The sequence below is a fragment of the Macrobrachium rosenbergii genome, chromosome 52, assembly GCF_040412425.1.
Source record: "Macrobrachium rosenbergii isolate ZJJX-2024 chromosome 52, ASM4041242v1, whole genome shotgun sequence".
Classification (NCBI taxonomy): Eukaryota; Metazoa; Arthropoda; class Malacostraca; order Decapoda; family Palaemonidae; genus Macrobrachium; species Macrobrachium rosenbergii.
In genome coordinates, this window is record NC_089792.1 from 33,496,640 (window position 1) to 33,520,098 (window position 23,459).

The window sequence follows — 23,459 nt, forward strand, 5'->3', positions numbered from 1 at the left end:
TATTATTGTTTATTGTTTCGACCTCAGGTCACAGTCAATTCCATTGTCTCTCACGGCCCGGCGTCAGTCGGCCGCAATATAAGCTGCCTGGATCTGTAATAAAGTAGCAGTAACTTTTACCTGCTCGTTTCTTTGACACCTTACAATGCCTAAAGAGAATGGTAGCAGGAATTGTCAACCACCAATTGATCGAAGCCATGTTGTTATGCGTAAAGAGAATGTTAGCAGGAATTGCCAACTACGAACCGAACGAAGCCTTGTTATCCGTAAAGCTCCGAGATAATCACCAATAGGTGGCAGCACACCTAACTGTTTATATCTATAAATGTGGAATGCGGCGGTCCGCTGTAGAAGACAGCGATAATGATATTAACATTTTAATGAAAATATCCCATAATAACAACATTAGATATTGATTATAATACTAGCAGTAGTAATTGCGGTGATGGTAAGTGTGATAATGATAAATAATTATAATAAACTTTGTTTTTAATAGGTTATTAGGATAACACCGAATTTTACGCATCAACGTGACGTTTCATGTATAATTTCGCCAAAATTCTTAAATTTTGAGCCTACATTATGTACATAGGACAGGGGATTTTTAGGCCATTTTTTTTTGTTAAAAAAGTGCGTCTTATACGTCGTCAAACACGGTATGTATTTAATTCAAACCTATAAATAAACAAAAGTAAATAATACGTCATCGTGTAGCCGATTGGCAATGCAAATGGCGGATAAGAAAATGTAAACAGACCAGACATGGTTTGAATGCATTACAATAAAAATGTTAAATACAGTAATAAAAGTAAGTATTAATCAAGGAGTTCAAGCATGATAAGATTTCATATGCTAAACGTAAAAATAGGTACTATACATGCACATTTTTGGATAATATAAAATGTATATGTAGGCTAGTCATACTTAGGATATAATATATGATGGATAATATACGGTAGGTACAGAATAGGCTACATGTACATATGTGGTTGGTCGACTTACGACGAGATCGACTTCCGACCGCTCTGTCAGAACCTAATGCCGTCGTAAGTCGATGACTACCTGTAGTCTAGTCACCATGGGAGCGCTGGCACACCATGGGGGGTGACTCCTTGAGGACGAGACAGCGACTACCAAAAATAGGTTTTTCCTACGTCAAAACCTGTTTTTTAAATAAAAGAACTATGGGTATCATTTGCCCCTTCACCAGTTCTCTCCCTCTTTCCCTATATGGGTAAGCCCTTAATATTTCCTCTGTTCAAAGTGACTGCCAGGGATCCTTATCCCTAGGTGCAGCCTTTGAAGATGCAAATCCTCTCTGGAGGCGGACAACCGGCAAAGGAGGAAAAGGAGAAAGCGCCCGGCCATAGCAGCTGAACGTGTGCCGGCCTCCATGACACCTGGGAAGGTGATCTCACCACGTGCGTGACCTAGAGAAAACGGGGCAGGCATTAACTACAAAGCCACCTATAAGGATGCCCAGGCATAATCCTCTGAAGCTGTGTAAGGGCCACGGACCAGCAGTTCACTCTGTTCGAGTTTGGAGTTCGATCTGAGAAGCGTCCAGAACTTAACTGGGGACGCTTGCCGCCCTTTCCCTCTTGCCTGTCCCTCGTACTCCCTCCAAGTGCTCGTCCTTGAGCCAGTACCTTTTGTAAGTGGCATCCCCATAATTTTCCTCCCTCCACTGCTGACGTCCTATTGGACAAGGACACCCTCATCCTGATGAAGGTAATGTAATGGAATAAGGTTTCTTTTGGTCAGTCACAATCCTGTAATTCCTTTGCCTGATTTATTTTCTGTTTCGCTGTGCGAGCACCCTAAGTACATTTGTGCTGAAGTGTTAAGTGTTAATGTTATTGTGTATTTAGTGATTGTAACTGAGTTGCTTGGCACCATCCATGCATTCCCTCACTTCCCTTGGAGTGCGTTATTGTTTCATGCAAGTAACCATCTTGCATCTCATTGCAGATCGGCCTTGGCTGTAGAACCAACTCTTTGGCTCTATCCCATGTGCAGTGGCTTTATGCCACCCCCTATGCTCTACCCCTCTGCGATGTTTCCCCAACCTGGTAGGTTCCTTCACGTGGTGAGGGTAGGGGCCCTGGCTTTTCTTCTTCGTTCTTACGAAGAATAAGAGCCCGGCCCTGACGAATCACCTACAAACCTTTCGATTTAAATGGCGTGGATATTTTCACTTTCTGTACAAATTTCTTGGACCTGGTAAATAGGAAAAGGTATCATAGCTGGGATTGGGTTTATATCCGAAGCTAAATAGTGAGAACCGTGGCAGGACCATCAACTGCCCGATAATGTTCGGACCTGAGTTTTCAGGCGGAACTATTCTACGGGACTGGACCACGGATTCCAGGGGTCTAGTTCTGGGAATAGGACTCTCGGCATTCTGTCCGGTTTTGCCCATAATGTGATTAGGGTGGGGATGATTGTATTCTAGTAATGCTCTCAGTCCTATCAAGCGGGTTGGCTTACACTTGAGCCACTCTAATCATGTTGTGCCATCCCCTTTGGGGTAGGGTAGGGATGCGGACATTTGGGAGTCGGTTCTCACTTGTGCCATTAGTGGAGGAATGAACTCCATGAAAGGCTGATGATATTTTTTTAAGGTTTTCAGGTTTATTTTTTTTTTTTTTTTTTTTTTTTTTTTTTTTTTTCCCTCCTCCTCAATCTTTATGACAAGTAAGTTTAAGGATTTGAGTACCCCTGGACCCTTTGATGGTAGCGAATCGGCACGGTTGACAACCATTGGAACCTCATCTGACAACCCTTCTTTAGAAAAGTCAAAACAAATTCAGAAAGCAATAACACTGGAACCATATGCTCCAGTACAAAGGAAACCAGTAAAAAGTAAATACCGTCTTGACCCAACCTTGACTCACTTTGACTCCCTCTTTGGGAGTGACAGTTGGTCAAGGTTTCTAACCATTAGAAACTGACCAGAAAATATCAGCACTCAAGTTGGAAAATTATTTATTAAGCAGACACTCTATGACTGAAATGTCGTTTAGACAAATAAAAGAAAAGACTTGGCTTATAGAGGCCATGCCATAAAAAGTCAATCTGAAAATTATTTATCAATAAAAAATATAGATAACATAAATATAAAAATAAAAAAACATGATACTATGAACAGTATTCAGGGTACTATTGTACTTCCTGAGAATAATAACGAGCCAATTGAAAAGCAAATACTGTTAGACTCACTTAAAAAGAGATACCCCAAAGTACAGGATTGCTTGAACTATATGATCTACCAAGTAAAGAAAAGAATAAACAAGTCTTAAAAATCGTAAAAAATAAAATTTGAAGGCCAAGACCTACCTCAGAAAATAAAAATTCTAGGCCAAACCAGAGAAGTAAGACCATATCGTCCCAAAGCCGCTACAATGTCAGAATTGCAGCAAATATGGACATGCAAAAAGTATTGTTTAAATGAACCTGTATGCCCAACCAATATTGTGGATCTGAAGAACATGCCACACAATGGAAGTGTGGGGAACCAAAGTGCATAAACTGTGGGCAAAACCATCATGCAAGATCCAAAGAATGTATGTACTATATATATAATACAGAGTTGAAAATATTGCAAAAGAAAGAACTGGAATGTCTGTAAAAGAAGCTAAATTAGAATTGAAAGTAAGAGGAATTCAAGATCCTTCTAAGAAACATTACATATTCTTTAACAACAAAACCAAACAATGAAACAAAAATGCATACAAATAGAACTAACGGATCACAGAAAAGTAATTCTCTGGAAGAAATTAATGCCTTGGAAATAAAAACTAAAATGGTAAAGAATAAAGAAACAGGGACAAATGATATGGATAACATTTTATCCAATTCATTTGAAATATTAATGCAAATAGAAACAACACAGGAGGATGCTACTACAGAAATAACAGAGGAAGGACCTGATAGACTAGAAATTAAAGATAAAAAAAGGCCATTGGAAAGAACACCACCCAAAACAAAGAAACCAACAATTGTTAGAGAAACGTCAGTCAAAACAAAAACAAGAGATATGAAGAGATATGAAGAAAGAACAAAAACAAAAACTAGTTAAGAATATTCCATTATCTCCTAAAATAATAGTAAAACCAATGGATACAGATATCCAAAATACTGAAGAAGTGGAGACAACCATACCTTAGACAACAATGAATATGTCAAAGGAGAAGAGATTACTCCATCACCAATAATTGACACAACAAGAACAAATAAAGAAAGAAATATACATGACAACTCTTGTGGATGCAATGATTGTTTCATTGCATTGTGCAACGATAACAAAAAACATAACAAAAGATGGCTTAACAAACATTTATAAGAAACTTTTATGAAATATAGAAAAAAAGAAACCACAGATTTGAGTACCCATGAAAAAGGTTGCATGTGCGTTGAGCACTTAATATATTATAAAGAAAAACAAATGAATGTCGTAAGAAAATTATTAGAAAAATCCAAATTGATAATACAAAAAAGAGAGTAAAACTAGACCGTTATAATAAAATATTTTCAATAGCTATATAATACAATGGAACGTAAATGGTCTGCAGACCAGATTACACCTAGGAGAAATACAACGATTACTAAAAGAATATGAACCTATGATATTATGTTTACAACATGTCAACAAAACAATATCAACAATAGGTAAATATACCTTAGCATCTTCATCTAGAGAGGAAGAAGGAAATTTAGGTACTGCTATATATGTACATAACAAAGTATGTTATGACAAAGTACCTGTAAACTTTAATGATCTGCAAATATCAAGTATCAGAATACGAATAAAAACGATAATTATGTAATTTATAATTTATACAACCAACCCAATAAAAATTATGACTTAGACAAACTTAAAGAATTACCTAATAACACCAAAGAACCTATATTAATAGTAGGTGATTTTAATGCCCACAACCCGATGTGGGACTGTAATTGTACAGACTCAAATAGAACAGGGAGTAAAATAGAAGAATTCATAGATTCATATGACATTTGCTGCATAAATGACAACGAAATCAACACATATTTTTCTAAAACACATGGAACATTTTCCTCAATCGACTTAACTCTATGTACAACAAAAATAGTAGATAGATTAGATTGGAATACAGTTGACGACCTGCATACAAGTGACCATTTCCCAATATTAATTTCATTTTTTTACAAAATAACCCCACCAAGCATGTCCCTCAATATAACATTTATAAAGCAGATTGGGAACAATATGAATTCCACACTAGGGATATCCCACCATTTGAATATTCAAAAGACCACAATAAAACTAATGAATTTCTTGTTGATTTCATTACAAATGCAGCTGATAAAGCAATACCAAAATCCAAATGTCATCCAACAAAACACAAAGTCCCATGGTGGTCTGAAAAACTAACAGAATTAATAAAGTAAAACACCAAATTGGGAGACGATTAGATAATTTGAATAGAAAATTCAGTAAAATAAATAAATCATTACCGATATTAGAAGAAAACTTACAAAACTGACTATATTATTATTAGAAATTAATACATTAAAACCTCTATATAACAAAGTATCTGCAAAATTTAAAAGAGAAGTAATTCAAGGAAGAATCATTTCATGGAGAAAGTATGTATCAGATCTCTCTAATAATACTCCCATACAAAAAATATGGGAAAAATTTAGGAAAATAAATGGTACCCATGTTAAACCACCTAGACATGCCATAATAAAAGATGGGAAAAGAATGCTTGATCCTAAAGAAATAAGTAATGTAATAGGCGAAAGTTTAGCAAAAGTAAGTAGCGACAAAAATTTAGATGAGCATTTCCGAACTAGGAAAAATAATATAGAGTTAATAACAATAAATTTTGAAACCATAGAAGATATTTATTATAATAGAAAGTTTAATATGGATGAGTTAGAATTTGCATTGTTGAACAGCAATAAATCTGCCCCTGGAGGTGACAGTATTTGTTTTGAAATGATCTGCCATTTGGCACCTTTGGCAAAAGCATACTTATTGGAGTTTTATAACCACTTGTGGCTTCGAAATTTATTTCCTAATGAATGGCGTAAAGCTATAATTATTCCTATCCCCAAACCAGGAAAAGATCCCAGTAATGTAAACAATTACAGACCAATTTCTTTAACTAGTTGTCTATGCAAATTGCTAGAAAAAATGGTAAATGCTCGACTAACATGGCACATTCGAGAAAACAAAATTTTGACTCCCACACAATTTGGATCACAATGTAACAGATCGACACTGGATTCTCTATCTAACTTAGAAGATCACATACGAAAGAGGATTTGAACGAAAACAAATTACTATAGCCGTGTTTTTGACATTGAAAAGGCATATGATACTACATGGAGGTATGCAATATTAAAAATGTTACATGAAAATAACATCTGTGGACATTTACCTATGTTTATCCAAAACTTCTTGACAAATCGCAGTTTTCAGGTGAGAATTGATGATGTTCTGTCTAGAACATTTCCTCTTGAAAATGGTGTTCCACAGGAAAGCGTCCTTAGTGGCACGCTGTTTACTTTAGCAATCAATGATATCAGTAATAATCTACCTATTGGTATTAGAAGTAATCTGTATATGGATGATTTTGCCATATATTATTCAGCATCTCGAATAAAACATGCAGAACGAATCATTAATAAAAGCATAATAAAAATAGATGAATGGGCTTTATCTGTGGGCTTTAAATTTTCCATAGATAAAACCCAAGCAATCATGTTTTATAAAAATAAAAAGTGGAAAAAAGGAGAAGAAATAGACTTGAAAATCAGAAACCATAGTATACCAATTGGCCAAACAGCAAAATTTTTAGGATTAGTATTTGATACTCACATGAACTGGAAAGCCCACATAACATACATGAAATCAAAATGTAAAAGAGCATTAAACCTAATTAAAAAACTATCAAACACTACTTGGGGAGCCGATAGACATACCCTTACTTTATTGTATAAAGCAACAGTGCTGTCTATCGTTGATTATGGAAGTGAAATATATGGCTCGGCATCAGACATAACGCTGAAAAACGGTAGACCCAATTCATAATGAGGGCCTTAGAATATGTTCAGGAGCTTTTGATCATCACCAACATCATCTTTACAAGTTGAATGTGGTGAACTACCTCTGTCTCTCCATAGAGAGCTAGTAACAATGAAGAGTGCTCTGAGAATTCAGACAAATGATTCTCCAACTAAAAAATTATTTGGATTAAGAGATGTGTTTATAAACAATCATCCACCTTGTTTCCCAATTAGAGCTACAAGATTGTTTGAGTCGCTAAATATACATATACAATTACCTGTAATAATAAAATCGCCTCCTCCTTGGACAATGAATAAAATGAGAATTTGTACACACTTGAAATATTTATCAAAAAGTCATTCATATACTCCAGAATACCATAGACAACATGCAACAGAGCATATTATCCGAAAAGATCCACATTTGCAATATATACTGACGGATCTAAGTCACAAAATGGAGTGGGATATGCCGCAGTATCCCAAAAACAAAACGTATCAGTTTCTCTCTCCCAGACAAAGCTTCTGTATTTACAGCTGAGTTATGTGCAATAGTATCAGCCATAAAAATAATAAGAGAAGTCTCATATAATAATTTTGTAATTTATAGCGACTCCAGGAGTGCTATAGAAGCTATTCAAAGCTATAATCCCAAAAATAATATTGTACAACATATAAAGTTCTCTCTCCATAAATTGTATAATAAAGGAAAAAATATTGAAATATGTTGGATCCCTGCCCATGTAGGGATTAAGGGAAATGAAGAGGCTGATAAAGCAGCTAAAGAAGCGGTCCACATGACAAGAACAAATGTAGACATCCCTATCAGTGACTATACAAGATATATAAAAACAGTCCTTGTAAAAAAAATGGCAAAATATATGGAACGAAGAACCTGAAAATAATAAATTAAAACAGATAAAATCCAGTGTTGGAAAATGGAGTTCATCATATCAGAGAGAAAGACAAACACAAGTAATTCTGACACGTCTTCGAATAGGCCATACTCGATTGACACATGGACACTTAATGAACAGTCCATGTGGCCCTCTTCCCAAATGCCCAGATTGCAATGTGCTGATAACAGTTAAGCATATACTGTGTGAATGTCCACAATATAACCTGCAGCGATTATCAAATTTTGGAAATAGACCGATAGAAGAAATTTTGTCAGAATCTTCAACGTTCTCAATAGCACCCATTTTAATGTTTATGAGAAGCTGCAAATTAATTGGAAAAATATAAAAAAAAAAAAAATCAGAATAATGAATTTTAAAAAGTAAATTTTATGATTTTACTAATTTATTTTGAATTTTATATACCTTTTAGTGAGTATGTATGGAAGCATGAGTTTAAATGTATTTATTGTATGAGTGTGTTCCAGTATGAAAGCGTATACCTTTTACAGCTTTTAATTTCATCTTCATTCATCATCATTGACAAGTGACTTATTAGGTCCCAGTGCTAGGCTTCTAGCCTAGACTTGTCATTCCATCCTAATCCTTCGGGCCAGCCCTATGAGAGCTGATGGTCAGCTCAGTGGTCTGGTTAAACTATTTTAATAATAATAATAATCTGCGATGTTCCTTCCGTGAAGATATCAATGGCGTAGAATATTCCTATTTAGGATCCATTTGTTTAGCAGGACCTTGTTATTACCTGCTCCGTAATTCCTCATTCTTCTGATCTGTGTGTGTTGAGTAAATATAATTAATTAACCCTTAAACGCCGAGCCTCTATTTACAAAAGTGTCAGTCGTGTGCCGGCGGCGTTCGGGAGTTAGCACCGAAGAGGAAAAAAAGTTTTTTTCAAAAAATCACAGCACGCTTAGTTTTCAAGATTGAGTTAATTTTTGGCTCCTTTTTTTGTCATTGCCTGAAGTTTAGTATGCAACCATCAGAAATTAAAAAAAATATCATTTTCATATATAAATATTGGAATATATGACAGTGCAAAAAAAAAAATTTCATACATAATTGTATACAAATCGCGCTGTGAGCAAAATGGTTAAAGCTAATGAGTTATTTTTTTTCGTTGTATTGTACACTAAATTGCAATGATTTTGGTATATAACAAATTGTAAAGCAATCAAAGCAACACAGAGAAAATATTATCACAAAATGATGCATGAATTCGTAATGCGCGGACGTAAAAACAAGTTTTTTTCTAAAATTCACCATAAATCGAAATATTGTGCTAGAGACTTCTCGTTTGTTGCAAAATGAAGGTAATTGATTGAATATTACTAGACTGTAAGTGTTTTAGCTTACAATTGCAGTTTTCGACCATTTCGGTCAAGTTAAAGTTGACTGAAGGTCGGATTTTTTCTATTTATCGTGATTTATATGAAAATATTTCAAAACTGATAAAAGCTACAACCATGAGTTATTTTTTGTTGTATTCTACATGATATTGCACACATTTTCATGTATAACACTTTATGTAAGGCCTAATATAAAACCGTGTGAAAATTATGACAATGTGACTAAAGAAATTCTGAGATTTTCAGCAGTTACCGTGCACGGAGGGAAGGAAAAAGTTTATTTAAAAAATTCACCATAAATCGAAATATTGTGTTAGACTTCTCCTTTTTTGCAAAATGAAGGTAAATGATTGAATGTTACTAGAATGTAAGAGTTTTAGCTTACAATTGCATTTTTCGACCATTTCGGTCGAGTCAAAGTTGACCATAGGTTGAAATTTTGGCACTTATCGTGATTTATATGAAAATATTTCAAAACTGATAAAAGCTACAACCATGGTTTTTTTTGTTGTATTCTACATGAAATTGCACACATTTTCAAATATAAAACTTTATGTAACGGCTAATATAAAACGGTGCAAAAATTACGACAAAGTGACGAAAGAATTTCTGAGATGCTTCACTGATGCTCTGTAGTGCGAGAAGAAAGAAATTCGCGCATGCACAGCTGGGTAATGCTTGTAAACAAAATAACAGTGTGATCCGTGAACTCCCAGCATCCCTCAAGGCGCGTGATTTAAAATATTTCGCAAACTAGGCCTATAACTATTTTTCCGCGAATATTTAAAAAACTTTTTGTAGTCGACGTACTGTACGTCCACTCGGCACCTGACAGACAATTTTAGTCGACATATGATACATCCAGTCGGCGTTTAAGGGTTAAGATAACCACCTTGGTGTTTCCATAATCTTTCCTCACCTGAAGAAGGCCCTAACCTAGAGTTTCCCCTTTTGATTGAATCTTCTACAGATCTGCCTTAACCAGTCAGATTTGTAGTCAAAACATGGTAGTTTTCTTGGTAACGTCAGGAACTCCGTGATTGTCTGTTGCAGCCCAGAATCCCAGTAAGGTGAAGATGTAGCAGTATCAATCTCAACTGTTTATATCTTGGCGTTTTCCTTGTTTTAGGTGTATGTGTTGCCCCTTCTATATGCCTTTTTTATTTAAAAAAAAATGGCATAGTCAGTGCAGTACAGTGTATGGACTCAAGAGTGAAGAACTTTTAAAAAATTGTGAGTGTTTGACCATGTAAGTGATTGATGATTGTAAAACTGGAAGAAGCATGGTTATTCTCTTAACTTTGTCAGAAGGTAATACCAATAAAAATAATTTTTTTCCAGGAGTATGGTCGAGGAAGTGGTAAAGACTGCCGTATCCATGTTCAAAAGCTTAACAGCCTTCAGGGTAACCTTGAAGTGGAACATGAAAGAAGGCTTGAAGTTCAGCTAGAGAAACAAGTATATGATAAACAGTTGGCTAAGACTTCCTCAGGTTATCATAATAGATGTAATGAATATACTGATGAGATGAAGGATTCAACAGTATATGCTGAGGATTCGACGATCAATTTTCCTGGGAATTCAGATAAAGGTAATGTAATAAGACTGATTATTACATAGAAGCATTAAATGTATGGATGCTTGCAGTAGGAGACTTGCTAACAGTTTCTTATATGTTTTATGCAAAACTGTTGATATGAGTATGGTGCTCCTCAACTAGCAGAGAGGTTGGATTCCAAACAACCCTTCATAATGTATAAAATCATAAATATGAAGAGATTACTTACCCTACTGAACAACACAGCCAAGCCTAGCTTACTTTCAGCATCCTCAGAACACGTGCTGTAGGTCATAGTTATGAAAAATCATCATATTCCTTCACATATACAAAACTGAAGTTCTTTACATAGGATTTAACTTGCGAACTCGAGTTGGAACGGCCGTTGAACTTTCAGACAAGGTTGTTAACTATTGACAGGTAGGGGGAATCCTGCCCACCTGTCAGTTTGCGCTATGGTTTGCTTCTGGCCGCCATCAAGTCAAGATGGCTCAGCAGAATTTCTGCCCGACTTGATGTTAGTTTTCTTTTCATGCTTTTGTTTGAATTTGAACATATCTGTTGCATTTTGAGTTGCTGTTTTGATTATGCTGCAAACCCCTCAGTCAACTAAGCCATTGACCTCAGAGAGGAAACCTCATGTTTTCAGGCGCTGTCCAAGGAAAACAGGCCTTGTGATAGGTTCCTCTTCTCAGCAGAGATAGATCTTCATAGTTCATACCCTTTCTGCCTCATGTAGGAGCATGAGTGTACGTAATCTGAATAGTCCATGTTCTGAGTGCCGTGTCTGGCTGTCTGAACAGTGGGTGAAGTTTGCCAGGAAAAAGAAGAGAGAGAAAAAGATCTCCCCGGTGCCATTAGAGTGCCATACTCCACTGGTGAAACTGAAAGTCCTTTTTGTTACTTTCCTTCCACCTTCCACACTACCTCCTGCTGATACTACCCCCCAGGGGAGTAGTTTCCCCTTTGCCAACTCCTACTGTTGGTTCTGTAAAGAGCCATTGAGGAGGGGAAGATGTCCAGCCCAGTTTCTCCCTGGGAGCCTCTCTTTGCTTGGAGGAGGAGTTGTCCTCTGAAGGATGCTCTTTCTTGGGCCGTAGGGAAATGCTATCCCCAAGCTCAACTTTTGTTTCAGGCTTTGTGGAGGCTGAGTGGCTCAGGGAGCAGTGGCCCTCCCTGGGCATCCCAGCTGAGCTGAGTGTTCCTTCCTTCATTGACTTCTTCAAAGTGATAAAGGGTCTTCCTGTGACTGCATCAGCCATGACTGTGATGACTTCAATGGCATCTCCACCAACTCCAGGATTGCTCCACATGTGTCTTTGGTAATGTGTCCCCAGGTGCTGCCTTCAGCTTCATCCTTTGGGGAGGTCCTCCTCCACACCTTGTCTTCTGCTCTGACCTTGGCTGTGCTTGGGAAGAAGAGGAAGTCCAAGAAGAAGAGAAGAAGGTCATCGTCATCTTCGACTTAGTAGTTGTCATTTTCTTCATTGTTGAGTGCTGTCACCTCCTCCCCTTCATCTTCCAAAGCTAAGCGGAAGAAATAAAGGGTTGCTTCGTGTCTATGCAGGAAGCCTCGTAGTGCTTCCAGTGTTCAATCCTATGCTGTAGAAAGGGCTGATGGGTCTCTTGCTAGTAGTACCATGAGTACTGCTGCACCATTGCTGAGCACAGGGTTGCAACTGCTACCTGGGGTTTTCTAGAAACCTGGTGCACTGGTACTGTCCCCAGTAACACCCCTACCCAAGTTGGCAAAGGTTCCTGGTCTACTGACCTGGCCCCATATGCCAGCAGGGCCCAGTGAAAGAAGGTGAGAAGAGAGTAACCAGGTGCTCCCCCAACCTCCTGCTCTTCAAAGGGAGTAGCTCCAGGGTCCCAGGATAGTGGCCTGGCCTGCCCAGCCCAGCCCTGTTGCCAAGACTGAGCAAGAGGAGGTTCCCTGCTCAGTCTTCCCCCATCTGTGGAAGTTCCAGCTCCTTGGAAGACTGGAGCATGCTTGAGGGACAGCCCTGCCCATGTTCATGTGAGCAGGAGCACTCTCCACAACCCGTGTAGATGTGAGAGTCAGGCAGGCCTGGGGTTTGGGACCAGGACTGTTCTCGATCCGATCCCAGTCCGACCATGGAAGTTTATGTATCAGGGTTGGTTGTCTGGCTGGACAGGTTCTATGCCCGAGTGGTTGAGATATTGCCAGGGGACTCTGGTGAGTGTCCTTCTCCTGCAGGGGGACCAACTCTGACCGGGAAATGGAGGGACCCAAAGGTCCTGTGCTCCAGGACTTGTACACCCCAAGATGCAGAGGCACTTAGATATTTAAGATGATACATCATTTTAATGATCTCCAGGAAGAGACTAGGGCCTGTCCTGCAGACAGCTCTTCGGCCATTGAGTCACTTTGGGGATTGCAGAAAGTACCCAGCATGATTGGCCTGCCATGGTCTAGACTTGCTGATGGGGTTTTAAACCAGGTAAATTCTCTTGTTTCAAGGCAAGACAATTCCCTTTCCTGTAAGACACTTATTCCACCTCTGGCTTGTCATAGGAAATATGTTCCTTCAGCAAGTCCATTGCTGACAAAACAGGTTGAGCTGGACTTGACATGTCTTTATCCTGGGCTGTTGCTGGACTGTCTCTGCACAGGGGGACTCTCTCTCTCTGACAGGCGGAGGTGGCAGTACTGGAATCAACTGTCTTGGAAGAGTTCCAGACTCTCTCATGGTTGGATCTTTGGTCCCCTACAGTGGCCAGGGTCACTTCCTCTTCCACTTCCTCTTTGGGTTTGTACGGTTGAGGAGGACGCAGCTTTTAAGAGACCGATGATTTCTGTAGGTAGGGCTGTTACCTACCTCACCCACCAAACAGCAAACCTGTGGGTAAACCTAGTTCTGAAGAGGCAAGACACAGTGTTATCTTAACTGATGAGGTTTGTTGGCCAGGAGTCAGCTTTGGTTGTGAGGAGTGGACTGGCACTGGGATCCTCCTCACTCTTTGCTCAGAGTGATGTGGAAGCCGTGGTGGAGAGGCTTTGCGTTAATAACAATAACAAGCTTGTCCACCAGACAGTGTCTAAGGCCTCTTGGTCTTCATGTGGCACTGCAGCTCAACCTTCAGTTGGGCTGGCCCTTCTTCTTTGGTCACTGAAAGTCCCTGACTACCTCTGCCCCAGTAGAGGAACCCAATGTTCTTCTGCCCTGGTAGCAAAAGGTGTTCAGTTGCCGTTCCTCTCCACTTGCTGCTGATGGTGGGGAGGGGTCCAGACCCCCAGTGCACAGGGACCAGTACCATTCTTGATCTGATCCCAGCCCTACCATGGAGGTTTATGTACCTGGGTTGGTCCTTGGGCTGGACAGTATCTATGCCCAAGTAGTCGAGATATTGCCAGGTGGCTCTGGTGTGTGTTCCTCTCCTGCAGAGGGAGCAACTTGGGAGGACCAGGAACTGGAGGGACCCCAGGCTTCTATGCTCCAGGACTCAGACACCCCCAAGTTGCAGAGCTATGTTTTGGAGATCATTAAGATACGTCATATTAATGATCTCAAGGAAGAGACTGGAGCCAGTCCTGCAGACTGTTCTTTGGTCATTGAGCTACTTTAGGGACTGCAGAAGGAACCTAGAGTTCCAGTTCGCCTGTCATGGTCTAGACTTGCTGACATGGTTTCTAAGAAAGACAATTTCCTATGGTCTAGCTGGTCCTGTAAGACACTTCCTCCACCTCTGGCCCAACATAAGATATTTTGTTCCATCAGAGAGCCCATTACCTACAAAACAGGTTGACCTGAACTTGACACGTCTTTGTCCTGGGCTATTGCTGGACTGTCTCTGTATGGAGGGAGTCTTTCTGTCACAGCCAGTGGCAGCATACTGATTGGTATGTGAATTGGATATTAAACGATATTTGTAGCTTAATGTTTGTATATAAAATGTCACGGTGATGTGATAAAAATTTTAATAAAATGAGATAAGTGTTCCAAACATACCAGTAGGCTTTCATGGTGGGGGTGGGTTGATGCCAAGGCTAAGTACAAATCTCCACACTAGATAGGGATAAGTATGGCAGAGTCAACTAATTTATACCTCTATTGATAGCCCAATGGTTTTGAATGTACTGTCAAGTTTTTGGGACTTACAATTCCCCTTCGGTGATTCCCCGAAGTAGTGCAAATTGGATATTAAATGACATTTGTAGCGTAATGTTTGTATATAAAATGTCATGGTGATGTGTTAAAATTCATATATATATATATATATATATATATATATATATATATATATATATATATATATATATATATATATATATATATATATATATATATATATATATATATATATATATATATACATAAGTCAAAAAGTTCCAGGAAAATTCAATATACTCTTTATTTAAGGAAAGTCAAACATCATTTTTCTACATATCTACCATCTAACTCTATACAAAGGCGCTGTTTCCACCTCTGCAACCCTTCTTTGTAGAAATTTGGGGCCTTTCTATTAAACCATGTTGAAACTGCATGTTTAGCAGCATCCAAAGATTCAAACCGGACTCCTCTTAAGTGTTCCTTGAGTTTTGGGAACAGGTTCTGAAAGCAAGATCAGGACTATAAGGAGGATGTGGGAGAGTTTCCCACCTAAATTTCTAGGACTTCTCTTGCAACCCTTGACGAATGTGCTGGAGCGTTATCATGATATGCAACTTTCCTCGACGTTTTTAGCCAATGCAGTCTTCAGTTTTTGCAAAACACCTTTGTAGTAGTTCCCGGTGATTGTTTTTGATCTTCAAGGAAATCAATCAAAATCACTCCTTTGGAGTCCCAAAACACTGTTGCCATAACCTTCTGGGCAGATCTCGCCACTTTGAACTTCACTGGTGCAGCTGAACCTCTTGGTAACCATTGCTTTGATTGAATTTTACTTTCTGGGTCATATTGATGGATCCAAGTTTCATCTCCAGTAACAATCCGGTCAAAAACTCTGATTCATTTGATTCAATCTTCGTTAAAACTGCAAGAGAAAGTTCAGCTCTTTGATGCAGTTGGTCTTCGTGCAACGCTTTTGGGACCCAATGTGCTGAAAGTTTCAATTCAAACCAAGATTTTCATTTAAAATTGAAAATGCGGAACCATGGGAGATCCCAGTTTCATTAGCTATCATATCGATAGTAATCCATCTTCATCCACTAGATTCTGCACCAAAGCCACAATTCTTTCATTTTTGCAGTCGATGGTCTTCCCCTCTCTTGTTGTCTTTGAGGTCCTCCCGACCATCCTTAAATCGCTTTATCCAATCATAAACAACTGATTTAGATGGAGAAGAATCTCCATAAACTTGTTGCAAAGCTTCAATAATTTTCCTGGTTTCCAATCAAGCTTGGTCAGGAACTTGATGTTAGCTCATCTCAAAATTTTTATTTTCCACGGGTTCAAGAAGTTACTTTTCTGAAGCAGATGTTAACACCACGGTAGCAAGAGGATGACTGAGGTAACAAGTCTATATGGATCACTACATCACAAATAATTGTTTACCAAGTATTTGGGTTGTTTCATTCCTGTGTAAATACATCATTCAACAATTTTTCCTGGAACTTTTTGACTTACCCTCGTATATATATATATATATATATATATATATATATATATATATATATATATATATATATATATATATACAGTAGAACCCTGGTGAGAACATTTAAATAATCGGATTTGAAATGTTGAGTAAATTTTGTGTCGGAGTTCAAACAACAAACCGAATCCAACCCAATGAATCATATGATGTTTGTAGAAAAAGAGTTTCGGTGGCTGCCGCTAGTTGGCGTTGTTGGTGGCGTTCTTCCCATGCTTATTTAAAAGCATTTAAAGCCCACACATGCTGCTGCTGTTTGTTGAAAACATAAAAATATTATCACATGAAATTAATAATACAGTATTTATAAATACGAATATTGTATGTCTGTTATCATAAAATTAAGAAAATTTCCGAAATTACGTCCACGTAATTTCAGAAATTTTTCTTAATTTTATGATAACAGACATACAGTAATTCGTTTTATAAATACTGTATTATTAATTTCATGTGATAATATGGATTGTTTTTCAATGTTATCATTATTAACAACAGTTTTCATGTGTACCTGTTACAGTACATTCTGGTAGTGCCTATAAGGCTACTTAGCCTAGCCTATGGCTCTCGGTATATCATCGGTAATACGGCCGCATTGGTCATAGGCCAACTTTTTTGATACAGTATGCATTTAAAAATGTAAAAAGTGCTTCTGATACGGTAAGTTATTCAACTCTGAACCTATTTAATTGTAATTTGTGTAAAGTTTTGTATAAAAAGGCAAGGTTGGGGTAATGACTGGTGGTCAGGAATGGATTAATCCATTTTCAGTTATTTCTTATGGGAGAAATTAACTCAGAATTCGACAAAATCGAATCTCGACACTTCTTCTGGAACGAATTAGCGTCGAGAACCAAGGTTCTACTGTATATATATATATATATATATATATATATATATATATATATATATATATATATATATATATATATATATATATATATATATATATATATATATATATATATATATATATATATATATATATATATATATGGGGAAATATATTTGTTTTAGATTTACTGTATGTATTCAGTCATAGTGTGATGAAGCGAAAGGGAGCTACAGAGTGGTACTTGGACGGTGACATAGATGCAAAATCACTGCAGTCAGCAGATGTTTCAATTGCTTCAGCAGTTTTGGCTCAAAAGAACATGCAAAATTGAAGCTGGTATGTGAGGTAGCCAACCGAGTTGGTATGCAAGTACGTAAGTTCGTGCGTTAGAAAAATGGAGATTGTGTGTCTAATTGTGCCAAAAGTTAGGTCTGATTGATTATTATCCAGCCAAGAGCGATATCATCCAGACGTGGCTTTGTGTGCTTCGATCTCTTAGAAACCGGCAGTTAAGGTAAATCCAGACTTCTCTTTTTTCTGTGTGGACTCTGAACTAGTGAATTTACCATATCCAAGACACTTATGAATTTGTGGGGAGAATTGGACATAGTCATTTATGTCACTTTAATATTATATTTTATAGTCATTTATGTCACTTTAATATTATATTTTATTGTGTTCTGATTTGACATTTATTAACCATGCATTTTAGATTTTCATTATTATGTCATATGCTTGTGTACTGTATTTGTGGGAGATTACGGTTTGTTTAATTTTCAACAGATGCCTGTGGTGATGTCTGTGGGGATACTGTGGATGCTGTGGTGATAGAGAAAGAACACTGCAATCTTTGCAGTTAGTGGTTGTTTCAATGTGGTTGACTTTAAGACTAGACATATAATGTCTAAGATTGAATGTGTGGGAGTTTTGAGTGAAAAGGCGTTTAGCCAGAATAAGGTTAAATCTTGAATTAGACTATTTTGACTTGGTAATTCATTTATTATGCATTTTAATTTTCTTTTTGTTAATTCATTACTTGTTGGGTTTTGTTTGATAATAAATCTATTTATGTAGGAAAGATTGTGTTTCCTTAGAATATCCATTTTGAGAGATATGTGTGTTGAGTACCAGAGAGAGAGAGATGTGCGGGTTGAGTCCGAGAGAGAGAGGGTTGCTAGTTACCACGTTTTCTGAAGATAGGCCGAGCATTTCTAAAAAATGTTTAATCTGTAGCATTTCTAAAGAAATGTTTAATCTGTAGGTGTAATATATATATAGTATATATATATATATATATATATATATATATATATATATATATATATATATATATATATATATATATATATATATATATATATATATATATATATATATATATATATATATATTATATATATATATATATATATATATATATATATATATATATATATATATATATATATATATATATATATATATATATATATAGTAGGTTCTAGAACTTACGAGGTTAGGTTCTAGAACCCTCACAGGGTGAATTTTCAGTAAGTTTGGCATGGTCTCTAAAAATGCTAATAAATGCTTGTTTCTAAAGTTTAAACACTAAATATGACCCTAATCATGCTCCCAAATTATTAAGTTAACTTTTAAATTAAATTAAAGTTACTGTAATTTCATTGAAAAGTTAGCTTAATACATTACCCTTAAAAAGAAAAATAAATGGTTGAGATAAAAACTGAGGTTTGGAAGAGAATCTCTCTCTCTCTCTCTCTCTCTCTCTCTCTCTCTCTCTCTCTCTCTCTCTCTCCTTCCAACCGATCTATTTTTAGAATCGTCTCAAACTCTTTTTAACAACTTTATTCTGCATCTCTTTCTCTTTGTTCTGAAATGCTTTTTCATGAACAAACAGTGTTTTATATTTTGACTTATACAACTCTTAGTTATTATGTCTATGTGTTTTAAAACGTATTTGCAACACTAGCGTATTTACACTTCGTAGACGATACAGGTCAAATTAGATCAATTTAAACTATCTACTGTACAGGTAAAGACGTACAGAGAATTAACAAGTTGTAAAAATGTGTGATCGCAGAGAGAGAGAGAGATGTCCTTACTTAAGAGAATGAAATTATTACGGAGACAGAGAATAACACACGAGAGAGAGAGAGAGAGAGAGAGAGATTGTCCTTACGTGAAGTATCAAGTTATATTATTATTATTTATGAATTATTACGGAGAGAGAGAGAGAGAAAATTATTCTTACGTTGGATATCAAAAGATGGAAATTCAGTATTAAACTAACTATTAAATGAAATTAAAGTTACTGTAATTTCATTTAAAAGTTAGCTTAATACATTACCCTTAAAAAAAGAAATAAATGATGTGACTCTCTCCCCCATTCTGTCGATCTATTTTTAGAAGTCTCCTCAACCCCGTTTTAAAAAACTTCTTTATTCTGTTACTTTCTCTTTGTTCTGAAATGCTCTATGTCTCTTGTGTTTTAGAATGGCACATTTACAGTTTGTAAACGGTACAGGTAAAATTAGATCAATTCAAAGTTACCTTCTGTACAGTTAAAGACATACAGAGAAACACTGCTGTATTACGTAGGTTGGCTGACTTCGAAGAGAGAGAGAGAGAGAGAGAGAGAGAGAGAGAGAGAGAGAGAGAGAGAGAGAGAGAGAGAGAGAGGAACAGTTGTCCTTGCTTAAGAGAGTGAAATTTTTTATGAATTATTACACACACACACACACACACAGAAAGAGAAAGAGTAATTACAAGAAAAATTTGACCACCAATTAGCAACACTCCCCTTCTTGTCATGTTAAATGACATGTCTGACAGCTTTTGCCCTCACCTCCTTCTTACAAAAGATGAGGGAAGAATTTGTTTGTTCAAAATAATAAGAATTTTGTAATTACAGTTTTATTATTATTATTATTATTATTATTATTATTATTATTTAATTTTATTAATGTTATTATTTGAAAATTAGCACTTATTATTAGGTAAAAAGTTTATTTATCATACAAATAAACATACCTGTATACATGTACCATAAAAATTCATCTCACTAAAAGAGAGAGAGAGAGAGAGAGAGAGAAATTATCACTTTTAATATTTAATGTTATTTAATTTACACATCAAAGCTTGAAAACTTATAAATTACATAAAAAAATTAAACACTTTTGCTGGGTTTCTCAGTGTTCGCAAATGTTCACGTGTCTGTGAAAAACTCGTGTATGACCATTAGTTAGGTTCCAATGAAAAATTTGTGTGTCTGTGAATTCGTGCAACTTGAATCGCGCAAGTTCGAGGTATTACTGTATATATATATATACCATATTATACAAGGTCATAACCTTCTTCCACATCTGTTGTAAGACCAATGTCATAATCAACTTATATCTCAAAGAAGCCAAAGGAGCGATGGCCGACCTGCTCACTGGGTAAGCACATTCTCTCTCTCTCTCTCTCTCATAGGTCACTCATTCAACTCTCTCTCTCTCTCTCTCTCTCTCTCTCTCTCTCTCTCTCTCTCTCTCTCTCTCTCTCTCTCTCTCTCTCTCTCTCTCTCTCTCATTATCCAAGTCACTAACTGAACTAAGGAAGAACAGCAAAAACATGTCTACAAAAATATAATTTATTCAGTAGTCTGACATGGCAAGTAGATTGGAATAAAAATAGGAATCAAATGGGAATATCTGCATCCCATGTAAGAAATATAACATAGTGCTATCAGTGTCCACCAGTAGATTCTTAACAACGAATGAGTGTCTAAGTCAGAGTAAGTCACATTCCCCTCCATTTATAGTGCTATCAGTGTCCAAACACTTAACAACGAATGAGTCAGAGTAAGTCACATTAAGTCCCTCCATTTATAGTGCTATCAGTGTCCACCAGTAGATTCTTAACAACGAATGAGTCAGAGTAAGTCAAACACGACCGTAGTAAGTCACATTCCCCTCCATTTATAGTGCTATCAGTGTCCACCAGTAGATTCTTAACAACGAATGAGTCAGAGTAAGTCAAACATGACCGTAGTAAGTCACATTCCCCTCCATTTATATTGACCTCTATTCAGTACATCTGAGGAAACAGAGAAAAACACAACTTTTAAAAATAGGCACAGAGAAAAATAAATGTGACGTTTTCCCACATTACCAACCCCAAAAGAAATGCACATAATTGAACATGATAAAATAAAAAATCAAAGAGACCTAGCAGATAAAAATAAATGGGGAAAAAGATATTCAAGCATGGTAATCAGTGGAAAGAATCAGTACATGTTAAACAGGTTTTTTGGAAATAAAGTTTCATCTCATCTCACAGCCAGTCACAAAGTCTTCCAGGAAAGTGGATCTGAGCACAAGGGAATCTCATCCTGAAATGTCCAACCTGTACTCGAATTGACTCGTTCACACTTACTATGACATGCCCATGAAAGTGAACAAATACTAGAACTTTGACTTTCGGTGACATAGCCAGCTCATCACCCAGGACATGATGCCCTCTGTCTCCATGAGAAGCCAGACTGATGCCAGGCCTTCATCAGCACTGACTCGCTGAATACATAGGCACTGTTTCCATTTACCTTTGCCCAGAAAGAAAAAGAAATATATAGTATATTCATTCTAAATGTTTTTCATATATATAATATATATATATATATATATATATATATATATATATATATATATATATATATATATATATATATATATATATATATATATATATATATATATATATATATATATTATATATATATATATATATATATATATATATATATATATATATATATATATATATATATATTATATATTTATATAATATATATACAGTATATATATATATATATATATATATATATATATATATATATATATATATATGAATGTCTTTTCCTGTAATACTACAGTGTAATATGAAAATAAAAGGCCCATAAAAACACTATTTAAACGTTGAAACCATATATTTCGGGCACTTGTTTCTGTGCCCCTGTGAAACAAGTGCCCGAAATATATGGTGGCCTTTTGGATGAAAACATCCAAAAGGCCACCCAGCAACTCAGTTCTAATAATCCTTTCATTTTCCATTATCCCAAATCCATCGGGAGTTCGCTCGTTAACGTATACTTAAATAACAAAAGGGAAGAAGCCGGAGTTTACAAGATACCGTGTAGTAATTGTCATGACATCTATGTAGGCGAGACAGGTAGATCGCTCTCGCAAAGAATAACAGAGCACAAAAGATCAGTACGTTACGTTTTCGGAGAGTTCGGGAATTTTCCTACATATTAGAAATACAGGGCATGTCATTAACTGGAGTGGGGCGGAGTTGGTTTTCAGAGTAGCTGTCCGTACAAAAGAAAGATGCTGGAATCTGCTATCATCAATCAAACCAACAATATGAACCTGTCAGGAGGACATTGGAAATCGGACGCCATTGACACCTTAATCCTCGGACCCCTTTTGAAGAGGATGACCCAAGAAACGCGACCGCCAGATCCATCGCCAAACGGGAGCTAATGAGGCCAAAAACCACTTGGGAATTTGGTCAATCTCCTCCTTCTTAAGAAAATGCCACCTCCTTAACATCGGAGGCCTAAGGCCACACCTTCATGTTTTTGTATATATACCATTGTAACTTTCCACCTGTCCATATTCTACCAGTGAACAGGGGCACAGAAACAAGTGCCCGAAATATATGGTTTCAACGTTTAAATAGTGTTTTATGGGCCTTCTTATTTTCATATATATATATATATATATATATATATATATATATATATATATATATATATATATATATATATATATACATATATATACATATATATACATATATATATATACACATATATTATATATATATACACATTATATATATATATATAATATATATATATATATATATATATATATATATATATATATATATATATATATATATATATATATATATATATATACACACACATTCATATACATATATATATATATATATATATATATATATATATATATATATATATATATATATATATATATATATATATATATATATATATATATATATATATATATATATATAATATATATATATATATATATATATATATATATATATATATATAT

General features: G+C 36.2%; 1 protein-coding gene across 4 annotated transcripts in view; it reads left to right on the top strand.

Moving 5' to 3' along the window:
• The window catches only part of LOC136833796 (MRN complex-interacting protein), an 82,316-nt gene that overhangs the window by 48,356 nt on the left and 10,501 nt on the right, over positions 1–23,459 (top strand). For 3 of the 4 annotated variants that reach the window (XM_067096055.1, XM_067096052.1, XM_067096053.1), the window contains exon 3: positions 10,664–10,913. In XM_067096055.1, coding sequence (XP_066952156.1) covers positions 10,664–10,913 — 250 coding nt within the window. Of the gene's footprint in view, positions 1–10,663; positions 10,914–18,114; positions 18,479–23,459 lie in introns of those variants that run through there. The other variant, XM_067096056.1, reaches the window with a different exon arrangement.